General features: G+C 35.0%; 1 protein-coding gene across 6 annotated transcripts in view; it reads left to right on the forward strand.

The window, feature by feature from the left end:
- Positions 1-25,472, forward strand: part of LOC127976751 (echinoderm microtubule-associated protein-like 1) — a 50,468-nt gene that overhangs the window by 23,555 nt on the left and 1,441 nt on the right. For 2 of the 6 annotated variants that reach the window (XM_052581377.1, XM_052581381.1), the window contains exons 2-23: positions 4,051-4,233; positions 4,537-4,590; positions 9,153-9,282; positions 12,620-12,754; positions 12,867-12,895; positions 13,990-14,016; positions 17,554-17,683; positions 18,216-18,365; positions 19,270-19,339; positions 19,529-19,639; positions 20,086-20,181; positions 20,280-20,414; positions 21,109-21,208; positions 21,558-21,709; positions 21,816-21,941; positions 23,089-23,220; positions 23,390-23,457; positions 23,745-23,833; positions 23,963-24,060; positions 24,320-24,407; positions 24,995-25,090; positions 25,329-25,459. In XM_052581377.1, coding sequence (XP_052437337.1) covers positions 4,051-4,233; positions 4,537-4,590; positions 9,153-9,282; positions 12,620-12,754; positions 12,867-12,895; positions 13,990-14,016; positions 17,554-17,683; positions 18,216-18,365; positions 19,270-19,339; positions 19,529-19,639; positions 20,086-20,181; positions 20,280-20,414; positions 21,109-21,208; positions 21,558-21,709; positions 21,816-21,941; positions 23,089-23,220; positions 23,390-23,457; positions 23,745-23,833; positions 23,963-24,060; positions 24,320-24,407; positions 24,995-25,090; positions 25,329-25,459 — 2,330 coding nt within the window. The remainder of the gene's footprint in view (positions 1-4,050; positions 4,234-4,536; positions 4,591-9,152; positions 9,283-12,619; positions 12,755-12,866; positions 12,896-13,989; positions 14,017-17,553; positions 17,684-18,215; positions 18,366-19,269; positions 19,340-19,528; positions 19,640-20,085; positions 20,182-20,279; positions 20,415-21,108; positions 21,209-21,557; positions 21,710-21,815; positions 21,942-23,088; positions 23,221-23,389; positions 23,458-23,744; positions 23,834-23,962; positions 24,061-24,319; positions 24,408-24,994; positions 25,091-25,328; positions 25,460-25,472) is intronic. The other 4 variants (XM_052581380.1, XM_052581382.1, XM_052581378.1 and 1 more) reach the window with 3 other exon arrangements.

The raw sequence follows: 25,472 nt of genomic DNA on the forward strand, positions 1-25,472 counted from the left end.
ACTAGCAGCATGGATTGATACATTGCAATTCTTTCAGCATGGATACATTGAAATTCTTTGCAGTGGTTTTAAAGAAGTGAATGAATGTCTGCGCTTAGTCAGGCCAAGAGGTCAGGAATTGGACTTCAGTTTCAATCTCATTTTATGTGCAGCAAGAGAACAATCTGTCTTTTGGTGGCCATGCTGTCTGTGTGAGATCAGTTCTGTCTCTCTTTCTTAGGAGAATGAAAAAACATTCAGTATTATTAGGATGGACAGGTATTTGACTTCAATTCATGCACTAAACTGTCTAAAGCAAAATGGGGTTTAGCCTCTCCTAGAGACAGGTGTCTGAAATAAATGTTTGACTACACAATCTTATCCTGATGTTAACACATTGAGGCCTAAATAGTTCCTAAAGCAATTTTTTTTTTTTTTTGAGAGCTGGATCATACTGGACATCTCTGTTTTAAGTGTTAGGATTTTCAGTGCTGTTCTGTTTTTAACTGTTCAGTTCTTTTTTTTTTTTTTTTTGCTGTGATCTTCTGTCTGATCGCCAGATAATAGTTAAGAAAGACCTGTTCAGTGTTTAGAGGTTAACCAACAGAAGCTTTGAAGAAGATCTAGTTAGGATAGTGATGCCCTTACAAAACTCTAATTTCCAGTGGAACATGAATCCAGAGATTACCGAACGAGATTAAATTCAGGGGAAGTGGGAGAGAGACCGAGATAGTGAGAGACAATGGCAACGGAAGTGGATCCTCAGTCTGAGGAGTTCATTTGATTTCTGGAACACATTAGAAGATATGGACGCCTGCCAATCCTTCTGTTTTAACACAACGAACGGCAACAAGAATTGCAATTTGTGTCCGTTCATGCTGCACTGATATATTCCTGCTAATGGTTTTTAAGCACAAGCTCTCTGATGCTCACCTGCAGTCATGCGTAGCTGACAAATTCAATGGAGTGCATTAGCGTTTTAGAAGGAATATAATTAAATATGTGTTTAAGTGTGTGTTTACATGCTCTATCGCTGACCATTCAGGTGCACTTTTGTAGTGTGGTATTATGTTGTGCATTTGTCAAATGAACGAGAAGCACTTTTAGGCTATTGAGCAGATGTGACAGTCGTTTATTGTGCTGGTTATTAGCATTATGCCACCAGCGGCTACAGAACGGTTGAAAACTGGGTTTGTGCTTGGAGAAAAGACAGAATAATCTCCCCATGGAGCTTTTGAAAAGATGAATCCATGGGACAGCTTCAATCAATGATTAATTTCTTCCATCAAAGAGGCAATTTCTATGCAAACAGCATGATTTGCGGCTCTAATTATTAGTAGTCATTTTTTATTAGATTTGAAGTGTGTGTGTCTATATAGGGATTCACATTTTATGATCCTTTGTTCGTAATGCACTCATAGAAAGCCTCAGTGTAGTGATTAACAAAGCCTTTACTGATCCAGCAATGGAAAACTTTTGAATGTTGGGATACTGGGATGGTTTTCCCAGTGCAGAGGGCTGAGGTGTGCTGGTCTGTGCAGGTAAGTGTAAATCCAAGGGTTATCTGAATATCCTGACAGGGTGAAATAGTGTTGCATAAAGAGGCTTATCTTCAGGAGGCGATTAATCACCGCTGAACATTAATGACTATGATCGTTTTTGCAGGGTGAGCAACTGAATTTTAAGTGGAATGGCTGGAGGCCATTCAATGTGGTGTGCTGATGTGTGTGAGGGCATAATTATACAGCTCAGTTGGGGTAAGGAAACACTGAGTGATTGAATGTTTGCAGTGGAAGGTACTTATCTAAATTTCACTTTCAAAACTGTCCATTTTTTATTTTGCCTGAAGCTTCCCAACTGCCAATTATTCAGGCTGGTAGGACTCATAGTTGGCATTTTTATAATTCATGTCACACTCACTATGAATTCATATTTTAAATGGTATTACTGAATGTCAGTTTATAAATGAGACTTATTTAGTGTAAATTATTTTACACTATTGTTATTAAGCAAATGCTGGGAACACTGTTTTACAGTAAGGTTCTATATATATATAGTACAGACCAAAAGTTTGGACACACCTTCTCATTCAAAGAGTTTTCTTTATTTTCATGACTATGAAAATTAGAGATTCACACTGAAGGCATCAAAACTATGAATTAACACACGTGGAATTATATACATTACAAAAAAGTGTGAAACAACTGAAAATATATTCTATTCTAGGTTCTTCAAAGTAGCCACCTTTTGCTTTGATTACTGCTTTGCACACTCTTGGCATTCTCTCGATAAGCTTAGAGAGGTAGTCACCTGAAATGGTCTTCCAACAGTCTTGAAGGAGTTCCCCGAGAGATGCTTAGCACTTGTTGGCCCTTTTGCCTTTTGTCTGCTGTCCAGCTCACCCCTAAACCATCTGGATAGGGTTCAGGTCCAGTGACTGTGGAGGCAGCACCCCATCACTCTCCTTCTTGGTCAAATAGCCCTTGATGCCTTCAGTGTGACTCTACAATTTTAACTCTTTGAATGAGAAGGTGTGTCCAAACTTTTGGTCTGTACAGTATACACACACACACACACACACACACATACACACACTCACAAATTAGCATTAATATTCATGTAATGAACCTTACTGAACTTATTTCATGATTATACCTAAACCAATGTTAAAAAATATGTGCAATAAGATCCCAAAAGATGTAGAGTTGTTTAAAAATTACTTTAATGAATTACTTTAACATCAAGCTAATTGAATGGCTTGCTTATAAATCTTATTAAAAAATGCAGTAGCATGTTTTAACTTTATTATTATTATTATTATTATTATTATTGCTTTAATTACCAGCTGCTTCCTCTCAGTGTATAATTAATGAAGACGTTATTCTCAGGGCGTGCTTGAAAGCACTAGTTTTCATTAATGTTTCATACCCCTGATTTTACAAAGCCTTCTAATCACCTAGGAAGCAGTTAACTGCTCTTTCGTATGTGTGTGGGTTGTGTGTCTGAGTGAAAGAGGGAGTAACAGGGTTTCTCCAGGTCAGCAGCTGTTAGGGAAGGTGCCGCAAAAACCATCAGCATGTTTATATGTGATGAAGAGGGACATTTTAGGCTATCGCTCGCTGACTCTTTAAAAGCACCCTGCTGGATGAGGCTTTGTTTTAAATATGATGCTCACCTTGGGTGGAAATAAACTAGAATGGACTGGATTATTAAGTGGGATGTGTGATTAGCCTGATCCCATTTGAGAACCTTTTTACTGAATTTGACATAGTTAACTTTTTATTCTGCTTTCTAAACTGATATAACCCTAATACATCATCCTACTAAGTACTTAAATTTTCTGCCTTTATAATACACTGTTTTGTGCATTTATGCTGTTTTGTGTCGTACATATAAGCGACAGTTATCAAAGTAGCTTTTCAACAATCTGAGGTAAATAGTAATGAATAGAAAGAGTGTGCACTGTCATGCATACCAATACAAAAGGCCATCGTGGCTATAAACATGGTACTAAAATACTGCAATAAATATTAACTTAACATGTAGCATAAATCTGGGGATGTCAATTTAAAGTTTTTCCCTGTAAATTATAAGATGACTTATTTTTCAGTGTCAATATATATATATATATATATATATATATATATATATATATATATAATTTTCACAAAGGAAACTTACAGTTAACCATTTAACAGTTTTGTACTGTATATTTTTTTACTGGCTTTTACCATTAAATTACTTTTTTTATTTACAGTGTGGTTGAAAATAATGAAAATTATTGTAATAATATTATTCTATTGACAGCCATAGTTCTATGGCTTAATTTCAGGTGTATATATCTTACATTAATTCAGTTGTGGGTAAAAATAAAAATACAGCATAATAGGAAGATTTTTTTATATTAATAATATGGAACATAATCATTTAATAATGGTTCTTTGAGGCACATACGGTGAAGCCTATTTGAAGATTCCCCATTTTGTAACAGTGGTACTTACTTATAACTGTTATGAAACTGAAATTTCAGCATTAGATTTCCATATACTTGAAGTTTTTTGTGTGTCATAGATGACAGTGCCTCGGCTGCGAGCAGTATGGAGGTGACGGACAGGATCGCCTCTCTGGAGCAGCGGGTTCAGATGCAGGAGGATGAGATTCAGCTGCTCAAGTCGGCGCTGGCTGACGTTGTGAGGAGACTGAACGTCTCAGAGGAGCAGCAGGCCATGCTCAACAGGAAAGGACCAACCAAAGGTACCACACAGAGCCTTTGTCAGTGTCACCTCGTCTGGTAGAAAGTCCTAGAGTTTCCAGACAGTGTTATTCAGCTTTGCACTTAATCTCAGCTGCTTTTCTAGAACATGCTCTGCATTTTCTTTGAGCCTCACTGGAGAAAAGTTCTCTACAGAAACACATGTGTGCCATTTCTTATTTTTCATCTCCCTCCCACCCCTGCTCAGGCTGTGGTTTTCTCTTCTATTGCTATTTTCATTTCCTTTCTTCTCTACCTCTTATTCCCTTGCCTCAACTGTTCTCTCATACTGTGCGCGTGTTTAGAAGCAGCAGTGAGGAGAGACTCTCCCTCCTCTGACAGCAGTGCTGGGAAGCCAGGTAGGCAGTGGGGCTCATGTCTCACTTGTCAAGAGTTACTCACTAATACAAAGCGCACAGTTTAGTCACATGACTGGAACTGACATCACTGGCTTCAAAAATGCATGAACACAGATGACTGAGCTTTATATGAGTTATATTTCCACTTAGGGATGCACTAATATAGAAATGTTGGCTGATATTTATAATCCGAGATCAGCAGGTTCCATTTTAAATGTTAATTAGATTTGGTATTTGCTTTGGTAGTTGGTATTTGTAACATAAGTATGTTTATATACTAAATGTTTATTCATTTTGCAAAACAGATTTTCAGTCTAATGTTTATTTACATGCTGTTATATACATGCAGGAATTTTAGTGGCTCAGCATCACTTGCATGAATCACGAGCCATGTAACAGGAGCCATGTAGAGAGATTAATGCTTAATCTACTTGATTTAATTTATAGAAACATGCATGCACACACATGCATGTATATATTTAAGATTTTTTTTTTAAGTTTATACATTAAATATATATGTATACAAGTGCTTCTCAATAAATTAGAATGTCGAGGAAAAGTTAATTTATTTCAGTAATTCAACTCAAATTGTCAAACTTGTGTATTAAATAAATTCATTGCACACAGACTGAAGTAGTTTGGTTCTTTGATTCTTTTAATTGTGATGATTTTAGCTCACATTTAACAAAAACCCACCAATTCACGATCTCCACAAATAAGAATATGGTGACATGCCAATCAGCTAGTCAACTCAAAACACCTGCAAAGGTTTCCTGAGCCTTCAAAATGGTCTCTGACAATCATTGACACCCTTCACAAGGAATTTAAGTCACAAAAATTTATTTCCAATGAGCTGGCTGTTCACAGAGTGCTGTATCCAAGCATGTTAACAGAAAGTTGATTGGAACAAAAAAGTGTGGAAGATATAGATGCACAACCAACCGAGAGAACCACAGCCTTATGAGAATTGTCAAGCAAAATCAATTCAAGAATTTGAGTAAACTTCACAAGGAATGCACTGAGGCTGGAGTCAAGGCATCAAGAGCCATGACACACATACGTGTCAAGGAATTTGGCTACAGTTGTCGTATTCCTCTTGTTAAGCCACTCCTGAACCACAGACAACGTCAGAGGCATCTTTTTCCTGGGCGAAGAAGAACTGGACTGTTGCCCAGAGGTCCATAGTCCTCTTTTCAGATGAGAGCAAGATTGGAAACCAAGGTCCTAGAGTCTGGAGGAAGGGTGGAGAAGCTCATAGCCCAAATTGCTTGAAGTCCAGTGTTAAGTTTCCACAGTCTGTGATGATTTGAGGTGCAATGTCATTGCTGGTGTTGGTCCATTGTGTTTTTTGAAAACCAAAGTCACTGCACCCATTTAAAAGTTGGTTAAATGTCCATGGTGTTGGTTTGTTTGAGTGGCCAGCAAACTTATCAGACCTGAACCCCAGAGAGAGAATCTATGGGCTACTGTCAAGAGGAAAATGAGAAACAAGAGGCCAAACAATGCAGTGGAGCTGAAGGCCACTGTCAAAGAAACCTGGGCTTCCATACCACCTCAGCAGTGCTTCAAACTGATCACCTCATGCCAGGCAGTAATTAAAGCAAAAGGAGCCCCTACCAATTATTGAGCACATGTACAGTAAATAATTTGACAATTTTTTAACATAATTTCCAGAAGGCCAACAAATCACTAGATGTTTTTTTTATTGGTTTTATGAAGTATTCTAATTTGTTGAGATTGTGAATTGGTGGGAACCAAAGACTTAAAATACTTCAGTCTGTGTGCATTGAATTTATTTGATACATGAGTTTCACAATTTGAGTTGAATAACTGAAATAAATTAACTTTTCCTCGACATTCTAATTTATTGAGAAGCACCTGTATATAGTATAAATTATATGAATATAATTATATACATCTGAATGCATGTAAATATTTTCTGAATGTATACTGTATGTATGTGTCTTTATGTATACTGTACATAATAAATATACACAGTACACACACACATTATATACTCAAAACTTTAATTTTTGATGTGATTAATCGTGATTAATCATTGCCCAGCACTAATTTTAATATATAATATGTCTTTTTTTAAATACAGCTTTCACGCTCAAGTTAATTTAAAAGGGTTAGTCCACCAAAAAAATTTTTTTTGCTCTTATGTCATTTCTAAACTTTCAAAAATATCTTTCTTCTATTGAACATAGAACATATTTTGAAGAATGCTGGTAACCGAAAATTTTTTCTTTAGAATATCTTCTTTTGAATTCAGAAGTAAGACATTTTTGAAAGGTTTGAAACAACTTGAGAGCGAGTAAATTTGAGTAATTAATAGACTTTTGCACATCTGAAATCATGGATAAAGTTTTTAATTTAAGTTAAGGAAAAGAGTGGAACTCTTTTCTTCCAACCTCAACCTAATCAGACAGATAATAATAAAATAATAATAATAATAAAAATAACACTGATACTCATGGATATATTGTGCATCCTTAACTCCACTCCAGCATGTGTAACATATAGTTATCTCTCACAGTTCTTTGAGTTTAGTGAGATTAACATTATAAGATGCTTGTTAGTGTGCTTAACAAACACTCTAGACTGGCAAGCTACCACATCCACACTGTAATATCTGTCAGAAATGAGAGACCTTTAAAAATCTCAAGAATGACTTTAACTGTGGACTAACAGACATGGAAAGTGGCTTGTCGCCTTAAATATCTTGATTCTTTGGTGACTGTTTAACAAAGCTTTACTAAATCCACATAATCCTTTGAACTGTAGGATAAAGTGAGTAATTAGAGTCACCTTTCTTTACCGTCTCAGAGGTTTGAAACACTTGCTGCTTTGATGTCAGACACTAATTAGCCAGACTGCATGAATATGTGCTACTAAATGTCAAACTGTGGTCCAAGACACCTTAAACTAATAAAGAAATGTTTATTTTCATTGTACTTCAGCTAGCTCATGTTCACTTCATCTATTCCTCTGCCTGTTTGTAGTGTGCGAGAGGAGTCATGCTCTTTGCAGGCTGATCTCTTTGAAACGACAACAAAAAAATCCTCTGCTATTTCTCACTTGCGCTTTTGCCTCAATCTTTCTTTTATTTTTTTTCTACTGTATTTCTGTCCCGCTGCCTACACATTCATCACACATTCAAGCAGATCTGCAGTGATGAATAAATAATAATGCAGACGCATAGGGTAATGTAAATAAAAGCTCTCTAAAATCTTTGCCATCAGCAGTTAGACTGCAGGTGTGGATGCACTATTAAATACTTGAATTGCACAGAGGGATATTCACTAACCGAGACTTCTGTGAACCACAATTGTATTTTAATGGAGTCCGTTCGTGGCTCAACCTATTGCAGGACAGTCTGAATAAGCAAGAAAACCCTACTTTGGTCACTGCTCTGTTCCAGTTATTCTTATATTGATTGAATTTGACATCTGGAAATGTTTCTGTGTGATGCATTAAACATATACTGTTCATAGGTGTGAGGTCAGTAAGATTTTTTAAAATTATTTTTTATTTATTTGAAAGTAATTAATCGTTTTATTCTGCATGGATGCATTACATTAATCCAAAGTAGCTTCAAAGGAATGTATAATGTTAAAGAAGATTTCTGTATCAAATAAATGCTGTTCTTGCGACATTTCTATTCAATGTTTCCTTAAAAAATATAATTTAAACATGATAATAATAAGTAATGTTTCTAAAACACCAAATCGATGGAGTTAAAAATAATTGTAATGAATGACCCCAAATTTCTGAATGGTAATTCAAATTAAGAAGAGTAGAATTAAATTTAGATAAATTTAATATAAAATTAAATGCCATTTGTCCATGTGTGTTAGCTTTGAATTCATCTGTATGTTAATACACCCATAAACTAAATTTACTTTTAGCAGATATATGCACTTAAAATGAATTTAGGTCTTTTTGGATAATGACACAAGAATATTAATGACACATCCTGCACTACACACTTTTTTTTGTCCAATGATCTCTAGATTTAAACTAAAATCATATTCAACTGATTAACAAATGATTGCTCATGACTATGACGTAACAAAGGCTTTTTCGCCATTTAAAACAAAAGGGATAAGTCCTTATATATGTACCCCCCAGACGTCCTGTTTTAATAGTAAATAATTCTAAACAGGAAAAAAAAATGTTCTTGTAAAGTGATTTCATAGAGCCTCTGAGAATGTGAAATTAACTGTTAAAAGCTTGTTTACACAAAGAATGGTAACAACGGTAACATTTTATTATAGGGCCCAATTCTCACTATTAACTAGATGCTTATTATAATGTCTGTTATTAACATATTGACTGTTTATTAGTACTTATAAAGCACATATTCTACATGACCGTATTCTACATCCCTTATCCTACCCAATGACTAAATTAAACAACTACTTCTATCAATAAGAAGCAATTTAGGAGTTTGTTGAGGCAAAAGTTTAAAATAAAGTGTGACCAAAACAACAAGTAATAAACGTCTGACTGCAGTGCTGTGTGTAATTCTGCCCATGTGTCCTTCCATCTTTCAGCTAGACCAATGATTGCAGCCCTGCCCCTGAGACCCATGGTCAATAACGGTACTGTCCTGCCTAAGAAGGGCGGCACACTGCCCTCCCCCTCCAGCTCCAAGAAGGACAACAGCTCACCAGCAACCAAAAGGTAAGGTAACTGATTCCACAAAAACATTTTGTTATGCCTGATGGGTGCAGACAATGTTTTTTTTGCTTCAGACTTTGATTTCATCCAGTATGAGGATATGTTTAATATCTACAAGGCATGTATTCTTGTTGAGTCACAACTTGAAAGCATGTTAGTGTGTGACCCTCAGATTTTTAGTGTATAGTATACACGTTATGGAATGAATATCTGCTTTAATCTATAATTGACTGAAATCTTAGTCCTTTTCATTTTAGAAATAAAGATGAAACTGTTCAAATCATTCTCAGTCAATTTACTTTGGTGTGGAGATAAAATTTAGTTTTATCCTGTGCTGTGCTGAAATATCTTTCCGTATATAACATAGACAGAGCAGGAATATACACAAGATAACAGTGTAATGTTTTGTCTTATAAAGGTCAGCTCACATCTTTCATGATAAGCAAAACTAAACCTGAAAGACACGGGTTCTCTAGTCAACTGTGACTTAGAAAGCAATTGCAGTATGCCTAGGCTTTAGATAATGGTGAGCAAGCCTTTTAAATTTGGTTGCACATAAACTTAAATTCCACATTATGACTTCATATTTTACAATTGCAACTTAAAGGGTTAGTTCACCCAAAAATGAAAATTTGGCTACGTTTTAGGCATCTTAGGTTTATATGACTTTCTTCTTTCAGACGAATCCAGTCGGAGTTGTAGTAAAAATGTTTCTTTGATCTTTTAAGCTGTTATGTGGCATGCAGCGGGTGTTGCATTGCTTCAGTCCAAAAGACATGAAATAAAAACCACCCTTCCATTAAAAAAACATGTCTCACATAGCTCGGGGGTGAACAAAGTATTTTATGCTTATTAATGTTTTTGAAAAAAGTATTTTATGCTTACCAAGATTAAATTTATTTTATTAAAAAAGTAAAATATTGTTAAATATTATTACAGTTTTAAATAGTAGTTTTCTGTTCAATATATTTAAAAATGTAATTAATTCCTAAAATGATAAAGCTGAATTTTCAGCAGCCAAAACTTGTATCATCATTGTCACTTGACCCTTCAGAAATCATTATAATATGCTGATTTGGTGCTAACACAAGTTGCTTGTATGATACAAAAAGTTGTGCCACTTTTTTTTTTCAAGATTTTAAAGTCATTAAAAAAAGCATTTATGTAATATATATATATATATATATATATATATATATATATATATATATATATATATATATATATATATATATATATATATATATATATATATATATATTTTTTTTTTTTTTTTTTTTTTTAAGTATTGAAGTTTTTATTGTCACTTTGGATTGATTTAATGCATTGTTGCTGAATAAAATTAATCATTTTGTTCAAAAACAATTCTTACTGAGCCCAAACATTTGAAGGGAAGTGTATCTCTGTAGTGTAAGAGTAGTGTGATATGTCACATTCCAACTTATTTCCAGCCATATTTTTCAGAAATACAATGTTTTGACCCTAGGAAGCCATGAGTAATACAAATATATTTTTTCTTTCTAGAATCCATAAACCGATACTGATGTAATTATATTCAATAGCTTAAAATGCTTCTGTATACAACTATGAAAATCAAAATTGCAATGAGAAAAAACAGTCTTTTTAATAAATGGACCCATCATGTAGACAAATTAATGAATAAACAGAGGTTTATGATTACTAGACACAAGCTGACAACCCCTGCTTTCCCCCTAAGTGTCTTTGTTTGTGAGTGTCATCTGTATTTGTCATCCTGTGAGACCTGTCTGTCCCCTTCCCTTCTACCCATCTGTTACGTGTTCTAGTCTGTCCCATCTGCCCAGGTTTCTTCTGAGGCCACCTTACAGGTGAGAGTTTTTTGCCTACAGGATCTCCAATCTTCTAAAAAGTGATGTGAACTACTGATATTTTTGTAGTAAAAATGTTTTAAAGCCATTATTCAAGCTTAAAACCTTAGCAAACAGAGTCTGCGGTTCATCTATATTCTGTGGAGGCTGTTTGGGGATCCCACAGGAAGTACCACTGCAATGGGAGATAAGCCTTGCTTTGATTCGTGTGAAACTGGGCACTCTTTTGCTTGGTCATTTGTTTTTGTTTTTTCACGTTCTCTTCAGGCACTCTCTCATTGCCGCCTGTAAAGCTTCTTTTCCCATCATGCCTTGAAGCGAGAGCTTGCTTGTATGCCTGAAGTGCCATTATTGACAAAAAGCCTTACAAAGCATGAAGATCCTGCAACCTATTTAACACGGGATAACACCATCGGCCAATGGCTGGGCCAAATGAACTTTAGCTCTGCAGTCTGGATTAGACTTGAGCCTGGCAACCAGTGGACTGCTGATGGGCTCTTTTCTTTTGTTGACACGTTTTAAAGGGCACCCAGTCTCAATTCACCCCTTTCTAGTACACAAAGACACAGCAAATCAGGGCATGAACATGTCACAGAGAAAAAAAAACTAAACATATAAAACACATTTCTTCTGGAATATGTAATGGTTGTTTGCTGTGTCTCTTTGGGGAAGGCTGGTGCTCAGTGTCTGTTATAATTGGCTGTCACAGTATTATCTCTACATTGCCATTTCCTTTTTTCTGTGTGAATGCTTACATGTATGCTTCCTGTTTGAGGTTCAGAATATTGTAGGAAAAATTGAAGTATAAACTTATATTTGGAGACAGATACAATATTGCAATCTATATATATTTGTGTACATACATAAATGTTGCAGTATTAAGGTTATTTATTTAAAGAATTTAATGCTTTTATTCCAAAACTCATTACATTGTTTAATAGTGACAATAAATGTACTTATATATTGTATTTTAAAGTATTTATTTTTATTTATGAAATAATCCTGAAAAAAATTATACGGTTTACACATATTAAGAGGCATAACTGTTTTCAACATTTATAATAAGAAGAAATGTTTCTTGATCATGAAAACCAGCATATTGGAGTTATTTCTGAAGGATAATGTGATGCTAAATACTGGAGTAATGGCATCTGAAAATTTGGCTTTGGCATCACAGGAATACTATTTAACATTTTAAGAATATTTCTCAGTGTTATTGTTTTTGCTGTATTTTTGATCAAATAAATGCAGCACCAAAGTTTTGAAACTTTTTCTTAAAAAAATCTGAAATAAATGTTAATACTAATTCAAGCAGGATCTTTAATGAATCATTAATTAACATTGTGTGCATCGTATTTAAAAAGCTAATGTCATATTTTCACATTGGCTATGTTTTATATTTTATATGTATTTTAGCATTATCCAGTATTTTGTTTTGCCTTTTCTTGTGAGGAACAAATTGCTATTAATATCTTGCCTTTTGTCATTCATAGCACTGTGAAAAGGACAAGTTCATCTGAGCAAGTCGGCCCCAACAACAGGAAAGACAGTGGTGTGGACTCCAAAAACAATCGCACACGCGCTGGTTCCACAGGGAGCAACTCCAGCGGCAAGAAAGCCACAGAGAAGTATGTAAATTAGTATGTATATATGCTTTTATGCTCATGAAAAAGAGCAACTCATACACTCACATTACACAAGCACATTTAGATGACTTTCTTCCCTTCTCACTTCCTGCAGCAAACAGAGGGAGCCTGTTTTCAGCGCAGGTAAGGGTCAGTTGTCCTGTTCCCGTGTGTCTCTGAACTAAGACTGGATCATACAAGCAATGGTTATACTGCCATTCTTCTTTTGGACCAGACTTTCCAGAAAGTGCAGACTCTTGCCAAATACATGTCCTCAAAAGAAATGGCTGACTAACCAGATGTCACTTTGTTTAGCAGCAGTGCAGCTCAATTAGAAATTGGACAGATGTTACAGGGGGGCTGTGGCGAATTAAGGGAAATTCATTAAACAAAGCGATTTTAGAGATTTCTGCTTGTGTGATCTCCAGTCATGGCTCATGGAAGTACAATCTTTGTTTCAGTTCATTTCACCATTAAATTATCTGTTATTCTTTTGTCAGTAACACATCATCTCTTCCTCTGTTAATTTTGGTGCTTATTTAATTTTACTTATTTTCTATCATTTTATATATTTGGTTGAAAAGCAAATAAAATTTGGTAGTAGAAAAGGATCATAATTAACATTTACTATTATATAAGTATAGTTATTAAGCATAGACACATCAGAATTATGTAAATTATTCTCTCAGTAGAGAGAACAAGGTCTTTCAAAGTGAAAAAACTTGATATTTTCAAGGTCCAACAGGCATTTATAACCATTGTGTTTATCTATTATTCATCGGTTCTTGTCAGAAGCTGTGCAGCTCGTTTTCTGAAAGAGATACAAAGGAATTCAGCAGCAGTTCTTTGGGAACGTCAGAACAAATTTGATTTGGTGTCGGTGTAAAAGCAGAGCGTTCAGTGTGTGCAGCCATATGAGGCAGAATAAAACAAGCCGTTCTGCCTGAAGGCGACATTTGCATGATCCTTACTGTATATGTGTCCCAGTTACTGTATTTAACTGTGCCCAAAATTGAGGTCATAAAGACAGCAATTCCAGATGTTAAATATAAAGTACACCAAATTAACCAGTGGATTTGTTAAATAGAGCACTTGACGAATGAAACGAGTGTCCCGGAGGAGCTTGTAGAGTAATTACCCAGACATGGGGAGCTGGGATCTTATGATCAGGGATCTGTTTCCATCAGCATTTTTATGCCATCTTACGTGATTGTCTTTGTTTCTGTACCTTCACAAAGGGATGCGACGTGTGACGCACTGCAAAGGTAGGCACTGTTTGTCAGCTGTCCCTTGCGTGAGCAGCTCTGTGAACACAACTTAATTCCCGAAAGCCAGAGGGAAGTCAACAACTACAGATTGAGGGCAATTATGACTCCTTGCTTAAAAACGCAAAGACAGCTGGTAGAGTTGAGAATGATTATTTATGAACTGCCAGATAATTTATGAAGCCATTTTTCTTTAAAGACACTTATTAAACAGATTTTTATTAATAAACAGGAAATGACATCATAGTGGGGACCCCTAAATACTCTCATAACTGTGAGTCAATGTTAATAAATTGCTTAAAATATCAGATAATTTGACCTTTATATTACAAGGGAAGGTTAATGTCAGATGTAAAAAAAACAAAAAAACATTTGACTCTATGACAAATAATAAAGTCAGGGTCATAAAATAATAAAGACAGGGGACACCAGTGTTAGTATAGTTAACTGAAGCTAAAACTATAAAAATTTACTTTTTTAGTACAGAATTAAAATAATAATTATAGAATAAAAATAATTATTAACTAAAATGAAAAATATTCATATAAAACATAATATTTTAATATTAAATAAAATTAGTTAATATTTTTAACTTGATGTATTAGAGTCATTAAATGTAAACGCTTTTTAAAATTATTATAATTTTTTTTTAATACTGTATGAAACCAACATCAATAGAGTAAATTCCTAAGAATTGGCGTATATGTTTTAAACTAGACATTTAAATGATTTTTGCCACCAAACTTTGATTTTATTGGGTCTTAAGAGATTTCCTACTCCTTTTTATTATGGTTGTTTCTTGCTGTAATAAGCAGATAATGCCCTGTTATACAGTTTATTCTAACGATTCCAGATGGGACAGTAATCTAGCAGACTTTGATAGCTCTGGCTTCATATTAAGGAATCAGCACACACAGAGCTGTCTTGCGTAAGGGATTGGGTTGATTAGATAAATGCGTGTGTGATAGAAGTTCCCACCCTTCCTCCAAAAAATGCTACCCTTCCTAGTAAACTAATGCACACTCTCTGTAACACCCTTCTGAGTGATGCCAACCTGTGGGTGATTGCAGTGGTGCTAAAACACAGGCTGTTAACTCTTGAGTGATGCTGCTCTGACAGCTCCTGGGTGTTTTGCACTTGTTTTTCACATGCACCATGGGAACCCAACACTCTCCTGCAGTCACACAGCAGCACACTGAACGGCTTTTATTCCAGTAGTTTATTGCTGCTTTTTTCTCCACATACACGTATTTGTTCTTTCAGTCCCGTAAAGGGCATTTATCATTCTTTGTCAGCCAGCTTTATTTCTCTGAAACTGGAATGTGGTGTTTATCATAAATCTGAAGTTAAATGTCATGCTTGTTTGTGTGCGGTGTGTCACAGTTAGTGGAAATTATTTTCCCAAAACTGTTCTCTTCAGTGAATGACTCACTATACCCACTATGTTTTATAGTCACAAAATTCTTGCGAGATAAAAAATAAAAACCAAACCTCACTTGGGTGTTTGGAGTAATCTTTTTTCAGAATACATTTGATCAGTTTATTTCCAGTATTCATGGTTTTCCTTGATCAAGATAATATTCAGTTTTCCATGCGCTTCCCCTTCCCATCAGCACTGCAAAAATCTTTTTCATTAGCAGCATTTTTTGCTTGTTTTTTTTTATATATAAAACAAGCTTAAAAAAAGAATAAATGAATGAATAAAAAACTATTAATGTCATCTCTTTTGTTTCTTTTTTTTTTTAGAAAATGCATTTTGAATAATTTGTTAATTTTATTCATTACTTTTAGTGTGTTTTTATAAATTATTTTTACTCCCTCATTGTTTTAAGGCATAAATGTCTCTAAGTGTAAATTTTTGCTTAAAACTAGAAGAAAAAAGACAATTTGCCCGAATAGTAAGAAACACAATTTATTTTTAGATATATTCTCTGAAAATGTTCCCTGTATTATCTTCTAAAGTAAATTGTTGTTGCTTTATGGAAATGTTACTGCAAATCAAGAAAAATACACACTGAGAAAAAGGTCATTTTGCAGTGTAGTTTCTTAGTTTTGTGGACGCCTTGTCTTCTTGTTATTATGGTGGTATCTAAAGCTATTGGACAATATCTGATGATTATACTTCATCCCACCTCTTCACCCTCTCCCGCACCCGTCCTGTCCAATTTGACCACTTCACCTTGTAGTAACTGTGCAGATCTACCTGCACCGACCGTCAAAAAGGACCAGATCTGCTGAGCCCCCCAAATCTGCATCAGCCGTACCCTCGCAGTCCACCAACACGCCATCAGAGGCCAAGGTTTTGCCTGACAGAGCGGCCCGACTCGCAAGCCGAAATGTCCCTCCGTTTACCCTTCCTCTGAGGAAGTGTACTTCTCAGTTAGTCCACACGCCTCTAGATATGCCCTCTTACAGGACTCCAATCAAATCTCCCAGCCAGTATTTTCAGATATGTTATTAATCAAAACAGCTGTAATATTAAACGTAGTCAGGTGGAGTCTTTTGTTCATTTTTTCTTTTTTTTTTTGATTGTGTCTTTTTGAGTTAGTTTTGTTTCATGTTGTGTATGTTACTCTGTTCACACTTTTCTCTTTTTGCTTTTGAATAGATTTGTTTTGTTCATGTGTGCATTTTAAAAACTGTACATTTCCTTTTCCATTGTGTTTGCATGCATGCCTATCTGTCTATTACTAATTTATCAAACTATGAAACTGCTGCATTCACGTGCTTCTGCATTTGACTTTGCTTGTCTTTTAAATTGAGTGTATTTCAAATACTGTACGTAATAAAATGCATTAAAGCATTTCCTTTAAATCTCACTGATCTAATGAATTATTTTCAGAACATAATACTTCTAAACATTGTTGCAATTCCTTTCTAATCTTCCTTTTGGGATAACAGCTTTTAATTTTTTTTTATTAACATTTAATCACATTTTAAAATATACTAACATTCAAAAATTTGGGGTCACTTAGATTGTTTCATGTTATAAGTCTCTTAAGCTTATTTATGTAATCAATAATACATTGAAACTAGTGTTATTGTGAAATATTAATGCAATATAAAATAACTATTGTGATTTATTGTAAAAAGTAATTCCTGTAATGGCAAAGCTGAATTTTCAGCATCATTACACCAGTCTTTAGTGTCATGTGATTCTTCAGAAATCATTCTAATTTGCTTATTTGCTGCTAAAAAAAAATTATAAAATAATTCTACTTGTTGTCAATGCTGTTAACAGTTGTGCAAACCATGCTACATTTTTAGCATTCTTTGATAAATTGAAAGTTCAAAAGAACAGCATTTATTCTAAATAGATTGTTGTCACTTTTGATGTTCATTGGTGGATAAAAGTATTAATTTATTTCACAAACAAATTAACAGGTGAATAAAATAAATTGTACTGACCCCAAATTGTTGTGTGATTTAATATTGTTTTACTCAAAATTGCATGACATTAACCACAACAGATGTCCCAGCGATCCTTCACTAACCCATGCATTTTCTTCCTCTAAACATCTGCGTTGCTTTTTCTAGATGAAGGGTATGTCAAAATGTATTTGAAGGGACGACCCATCACCATGTACATGCCCAAAGACCTGGTGGACACATACTGCCTGGAAGCGAAGGCTGACTTGCCTCCTAAAAAACTAAAGCTAGACTGGGTGTATCCTTTGCTGCATTTATATTAATTCTTGTATTGAACACTCATTACTGTATAAGATTGAATTAACTGTTGATTTATTATTACACAGAAAATGAGCTGATGAAATGTCATGAGCTAAGTGATGGATATGGTTTCTAGGTCCAAGTTATGTGTTACAAGATGATCCTGCATAATATTAGGCTTCTGAAACATGGACCTAAAAATGTATTATTCACTGTGATGCACTAATTCCATATTTACCATCCAAGTTGAATTTTGAGGCATGAAGGATTTCTCTCTGGCTTTGCTCAGAGTGGAATTGTTTTTTGTATCTTTTACCCATAATGCATTTGGTACATTGCCTAAAAAACAACTTTGTAGACAAGACTGAAGAATTTATGATATCTAAAGCCCAACAAAATAAATTATTAAGTGGTCAGCTGGCACTTTTCCAGAAATAAAATTTTTAACATTTTCCTTCCACTCTTCTTAGCTGAGGTTTGTTCCTGATTTAGCTCATCGACGGTAGTTTTTGCTCTTGACTATGACCCAGCTATGGTTACCGGGGCCGTGACTGTCGATCCAACCTGTATTTGCTCCCGACGGGGGAAACGGTTTACTTCATTGCATCTGTGGTTGTGCTGTATAATGTGGATGAGCAACTACAAAGACATTACACTGGACACACTGATGATATCAAGTGGTAAGACTTATATCTCTGTTCATGTGACGTCCTCGTCTATTTGTTCACCGTAGCATACACTGATCTCAAACTCTGTAAGATCATTGAACCAGTACATTCACCTCAAAACTGCCTTATCTAAAGATACTACAGCTTAAATTATTATTCAGAGATTCTGCATAATTTTTCACATTTATGCTGAATTCACAATATCTGAGCAGTGTTGTTTAATTTTCTGCTTTGATGTGCAATTCTACAGAACATTTATCATTAGCTGTGTTGCTGAAGTTTATTATTCATTCCACCGTCATCCCTCAGTCTGTATTTTGCCTCTGTGTTACACCACATTAGTTTTGGGGAGGTATAAGAGACCTCAAGGACATTTAAAAAATGTAGAATTACAGTTAATGCATTGTCCTTTATGCATAAATCGTAAATACATTAGTGACGTAATGCTTAACATTGAAGATTCAGATTCCTGTTTATTTGTTTTTCTGTTTGAATATCCTATTCACGTTTTAACCTTTGCTTAATAACACCATTTAATCTTCATGAACAGTTATGTCTTTTAAATTAACACTTTTATTCAAGAAGGGTGCATTAAATTGATCAAATGTTACAGTAAAGACATTTATAATGTTACATAAGATTTCTTCATTGTATGTTGTATGCTGTTCATTGTATGTCAAAGGCCTTGAGCAAGAAAAACATAAAGAGAAACCATTAACCAAGATGTTTCCAGTGTTTATGGTCTGTCCTGTGACTCATAATGCTCAAAGTCATAAGAGAAGTCAAAGATAAATAGTGTTGTGACGGCACTAACTCGCAGAGACAAAAATGTGCCATGTCTTCTCACTGCTGTGTCATCGGCTCTTCAACAGTCCCAGCTGCCTACGTCTTTCACCTCTTTTGTCTTTTCCTACAGCCTCGCTGTCCATCCTGATAAAATCACCATAGCAACAGGACAAGTGGCTGGCACATCCTCAGAGGGAAAAGTAAGATCAGTTATTTTAAACCGCTATCAATCATGAACATGAATAGCATATTGCTACTTTAATGGGCTTGATCCAGCCAAAATAAATCTGCTAATTATTGCATGTGCCGCATGGCTCTGTCATAACAAATGTGGTTAAATGTGGTTGAATTGGTTTGACATGCTCGGTGCATCTGTCTGTGTCTGTCAGCTTTTGGCTCCTCACGTGCGAGTGTGGGACTCTGTGAGTTTGAACACGTTGCACATCCTTGGAGCCGGCTTCTTTGATCGAGCTCTGGTTTGCCTTTCCTTCTCAAAGTCGGTAAGAACAAGTCACTGTGTATTATGTTAGCAAACAAACGTTCTCATGTGAAACCTCAAAATACAGCTTAGAGAATCATCAAGCAAACCTGTCTTTACTATGAGTACTGGGTGGTATTTTCTGTAGCCTGGTCAGTTTAAAGGGATAGTTCACCCAAAAATGAAAATGTAGTCATTGTTTACTCCGAAAAGAAGATTTATTAAAGAATGTTGGCAACCAAACAGCATTGACCTCTATACTATGGAGAGAAAAAAATACCATGGAAGTCAACTGTTTGGTTACCAACAATCTTCAAAACATCGTCTTTCGTGTTCAGCAGAAAAAAGAAACTCTTACAGGTTAGGAACAACTTGATGGTGAGTCAATGATGGTGGGTGAACTGTCCCTTTAAATACATCTGTCAAAAGAGGTTGTGAGTGATCAAATTTGAAATTTCAAACATTCAGAACGGAGGAAGCTGGTTGTGTGTTGTGGACGACTCCAATGACCACATTCTGTCTGTGTGGGACTGGCAGAGGGAGGAAAGACTTGCTGAAGTCAAGGTGAGTGCTATTCAGGATAGATATTGAACAGATACATTAGCAATGTCAACAAGAGGTGGGCAGAAATGAACTCTTTCCCTTTTTCTCTGCCCTCACAGTGCTCCAATGAGTCAGTCTTTGTTGCTGATTTCCACCCGACAGATGCTAATATGATAGTAACCTGTGGAAAGTCACACCTTTACTTCTGGTCATTAGAAAAGGGATCTCTTGTGAAAAAACAGGGTCTTTTTGAGGTATTCTGTCATAATCCTTTGTTGTCAAATTCAGTGAATCTTTTTTTCACATTTTATTTAATTAAATTGCATGTTCGGATATAGTGAAATGTGCATGTACATCATATACACTAGCAGTTGAAGGTTTAGACACATCTACTTGTTTTTTATTATTACAGTTTTATACTTCTAAGAATAATGGTGGGGTCATCAAAACTAAAAAATAACAAACTGACGTATGTGAATTATATTGTGTAGTAATCAAAAATACAATTACAACTATTTAGCTTCTGGTGCATAATGGGATTAACTAAAAAAAAATTATAACTAGAATGTTACATTTGTAAAGAAATGTATGCATTGATATTTGTAGTTGGTAAGAATTTGTAATGTTTTTGAAAGAAGTCTCTCCTGCTCACCAAGCCGCATTTATAGAAATTTTTCATGATATATTAATGTCTGCACTGTCAACTTTTAGTCAATTTAATGCATCACTGCTAAATTATACATTTCTTAAAAAAAAAAAAATAAGAGTTTAAGATTAAGCCTTTTATTAATTCAAGATCCTGAGAAACTTAAATTCAGTTAGATGTGCCCAAACATTTCACTGGTAGTGTAGCTGTGGAGTATTAAAATCATGTAATCTCTGTCTTTCTGTGATACATCTATTGCATTTTCTGCTTTAAAAATAAAGTCATATTTATGTTTCTTGCAGAAACAAGAGAAGCCCAAGTTTGTATTGTGTGTGACTTTTTCAGAAAATGGCGACGCCATCACTGGAGACTCGAGTGGAAATATACTTGTGTGGGGCAAAGGTAAAAGAATAAAAGGCTTATTGTTATGGTGTTATTTATTGATTCATTTGAACATCATCCTCGATTGAACTGTATAAAATATCTTCTTTATAAAATACAATTATGAATGCTGTACATCATAACAGCTGTGTGTTTTCTAAGGTTGATCCTGCTGCCAACAAAAGATTTTTTATTAGTGATAATAAGAAACTGTGCTCTGGCTCCATTTTTACACAAAACAATAAGACTCTTTTCATGTAGCCTGTGAACACCTGTGATTGTCTGATATACTGATGACGATGATGATGATGGTTTCCATTTTTGTAACAGTTGGTTTATATAATGCATGTTTTCTGGTTATGATTCACAGGATCTAATCGTATTAGCTTGGCCATTCAGGGAGCACATGAGGCAAGCGTCTTTGCACTTTGCATGTTGAGAAATGGGACGCTGGTCTCAGGGGGGAAAGACCGTAAACTCGTCTCCTGGGACGAAAATTATCAAAAGATTCAAACGGTGGAGGTAAGGTATCATTTTGCAGTGTGCAGTATGCATCTGTATGCTTGAATAGTAGTACCGATCAAGCAGGCAGTCTTAATTTACCAGCTATTTTGTATATTACTCACAGGTGCCTGAGTTATATGGTCCTGTTCGGACTGTGGCTGAAGGACGGGGAGAAACGGTTCTTATTGGCACTACCAAAAACTATGTCCTGCAAGGCAACCTGGATGGAGAGTTCATACCCATCACCCAGGTGAGTTAACCAGTGTAGGTACAATACGCTTATGTGACCAAGTGTGTCCAGAAGTTACTGTATATAATAGACATAACACATGGAATTATAAACATATTAAATTATAGCATAATTATTAACTAATTTCTCATTTCATTACAAAATTTCTCTGTACTGTTTGTTTTTTGTATATAAATTGGATATTGGATATTGATTATGCTCATTTCTCATGATTTGAACATTTAGATGATACCTTTCTTATCCTCTAACATTCAATTGATTTATACTAGAATAATAATAATAATTTAAAACAAAACAAAATACTTTTAGTATATAATATTTAGCATATAATGAATATTTTATATAACATATTTAATAATATATAACAACTATAAATAATATTTAATAAATTTTCTAAATATGTTAATAAATAAATCTGAAATCTTTAGGATATCATTTTATTATGATAAAAAGAATGTCCATTTTTAATACTGAACATTTTAATGTAGTGATGAAATTTGCTATTTATTTTATGTTTCTATGTTACATTTTTTTAATTAAAGGTGTTTTTTTTTAATTATATTTAAAGTATTTTAATTAAATTATTTACAAAGTAATTATTAGAGAAGAACTGATTAGTATTGATCAATATTAGGTATATATTTGATATTTATTATGATGCTTTCTCCCTATTTTTACATTTTTACATTACTTACATAATATTAATATTAATCTTCAAAAGTAAAAATTATTGAAATATTTTTATAACAAAAATTCTATAATAAATAACACTTAAGTATTTAGCAAATCTCAAAACGAACATCCATTTTCATACTGTGCATTATAATGTTGGGATGCCTAAATTCACTTTTGTTGGTATTATATAAAATAACATGAAATAATTATTACCTTATCAGTATGGGCCAGAATATTAATATTAGAGCATCCCTAGCAGTGTTCTCTAGATGTTGAAAATGTTTTTTGTAGAACAAAGTTTATTCCCTTATCTGTTGCAACAAAATGAATCATTTTAGACTAAAAGGCTAATTCAGTTTGAGGTTCTAAAACAGAATGCATTCGATTTCGAAACTTTCTTTCAAACTTCAGTTCAAACCAGACTGATTTCGCCCACACTGATATTTAAGTCTGTTGCCTGTTTGATTGTCAGGGCCACACAGATGAGTTATGGGGCCTGACTGTACATCCTGTGAAGCATCAGTTCCTCACCTGTGGCCACGACAAGCACGTCTGCATGTGGGACTCTGCATCTCATCAGCCCATCTGGACCAAAACACTGGAGGTGAGAGCTTTCACTTACATTACTGTAACGTCATCTCACAGCTCACACATCAGTTTCTGTAATGAAATGAGCTCTGCTGCTCCTTGGGCTGAGATGTAACTGTATTTGTGTTGACAGGATGTTTGATTGATCATGTGTGTGTGTGTGTGTGTGTTTCCCTCACGGACAGGACGCCACTCAGTCGGCCGGCTTCCACCCTTCTGGAGCGACAGTTGCTATAGGAACGCAGACGGGCAGGTGAGGTGATTTCTTTTCATCAATGGGGTCCCTGACACATCATTACAATTCAAAAAAGGGGTCTAATAGAGTGTTACATGGAAGACCCCAACACTTATTATTATGCTAATGCAACACAGGAACACAATATCATCCCAGCGGCATTGTTCAGCTGTCTTTGATTTCTTTTTCTTCACTAAGAATCCCGATAATGGCTTTGGATGGAGGGTCTAACGTTCAGTATGTTTCGGGTTTGTTTAGACCTGTGTGTTTAATATGGTCCTTTCACTCATTATCAATCTGTGCAGGTGGCTTGTGCTCGATACCGAATCGAAGGATCTTGTCACGGTGCACACGGATGGGAACGAACAGCTGTCGGTTATGCGCTTTTCTCCAGGTTCGAGTTAATTCTCCCAGCAGCCTTTTCTCTGCTTACTGGGAAAACATTAGGATGTTAGCCAAAAACTAGCGCTCATTAAAGTCTCTGCAATTGATTAAGTTGAAAACCCTCAGTTATTCTTTCCAGATGGTAATTTCCTCGCGATCGGGTCACATGACAACTACATCTACATTTATGCTGTGGCAGAAAATGGAAAGAAATACAGTAGAGTTGGAAAGTGCTCAGTAAGTATGTGTGTTTATGCAAAGATTTGACTTGAAATAATATACTACCTGATTCTACCCGTGTTTTTTTAGTATTTATATATTTTTTATTTATATTTCAGCTTTTTATTTATTCATCTAAATTATTTTCAATTGTTTTAGTTAACCATAAACGCTGCCACATTATTTTTTCTGAACATATAGACACAAACACACATCTGTCTCCTCAAATTAACATTGTTTTTTAATGTTTGGATCCACTGTCTGTTATTGCTCACAGGGTCATTCTAGTTTCATCACGCATCTGGATTGGTCTGTGGATTCCCAGTACTTGGTATCCAACTCAGGGGACTATGAGATCCTTTACTGTGAGTATCTATAAGTATCTTTACTGTGAAAGCAGAGTGAAATAGACAGTTGCACTGACAGTTAATTCGTAATTCAATCAGTGCATTTGAATAAACATTTGCTTGTCATCATGCCATTATGGCTAATTCAACTTGTGATGTACTGAATAAGGATTTTTACTAATCATTTTTACTCAATTTCTATCTTATAAAATATTAAAATGTAGAAAAATGTGTATTTGTTATTAAAAATATAAAACACTATATAAAAGTGTTATAAAAATGCCCTTTTCAGACTTAACTACATATTTTTCCAGCTCTATAAATTGAACTTATAAAATCCGGCATCCTCATATTTCCATGTTTTCCAAGACTGTGGGAACCCTGATTCTTCAAAGAAAAGTAAAAAACTTGTTGAGGAGTGAATTCTAATAAGTAACATTATTGGCCCTAGTTTAATGGTATTTTTTTTTTCTTCTAATTTTTAAACATTTCAGGTCATCTTGAGGCCTCCCTAGTGGACCCGGCCTCCTGTATGAGAACCACTGAGTTAAATCTGTCTGTTTATACTATAAATGTATTAACTGATACACATTATTGTCTTTCAGGGATTCCTTCTGTGTGTAAGCAAGTAGTGAGTGTGGAGACCACCCGGGATATTGAATGGGCCACTTTCACCTGTACTCTGGGCTTCCATGTTTTTGGTAAGGTTAATGTTTTATGTCATGGATTGCAGTGTAAAATGTAAAAACCAGCTTTATTTGTAATGATACTAAATAAATATAGCTAGACTGAACAAATCACAGTCTTCCCCATGTATCCATAACTGCATAAGAGCGTTAGTTTTGTGTTTTGTGGTGTTGTCTTTTATGAATGTAAGTGTACAGCCAGAAATCCATAGGGAAATGATATACAGTATATTCTGTTCGTGTTCCTCTCCAGGACTGTGGCCGGATGGCTCAGATGGTACTGATATCAATGCTGTGTGCAGTTCAAATGCAAAGAGGCTGCTCGTCACCGGAGACGACTTTGGCAAAGTTCACCTCTTCTCATTTCCTTGCTGTCAGTCCCGAGTAAGTACTAGCA

This window comes from Carassius gibelio, chromosome B17, assembly GCF_023724105.1.
Source record: "Carassius gibelio isolate Cgi1373 ecotype wild population from Czech Republic chromosome B17, carGib1.2-hapl.c, whole genome shotgun sequence".
NCBI lineage: Eukaryota > Metazoa > Chordata > Actinopteri > Cypriniformes > Cyprinidae > Carassius > Carassius gibelio.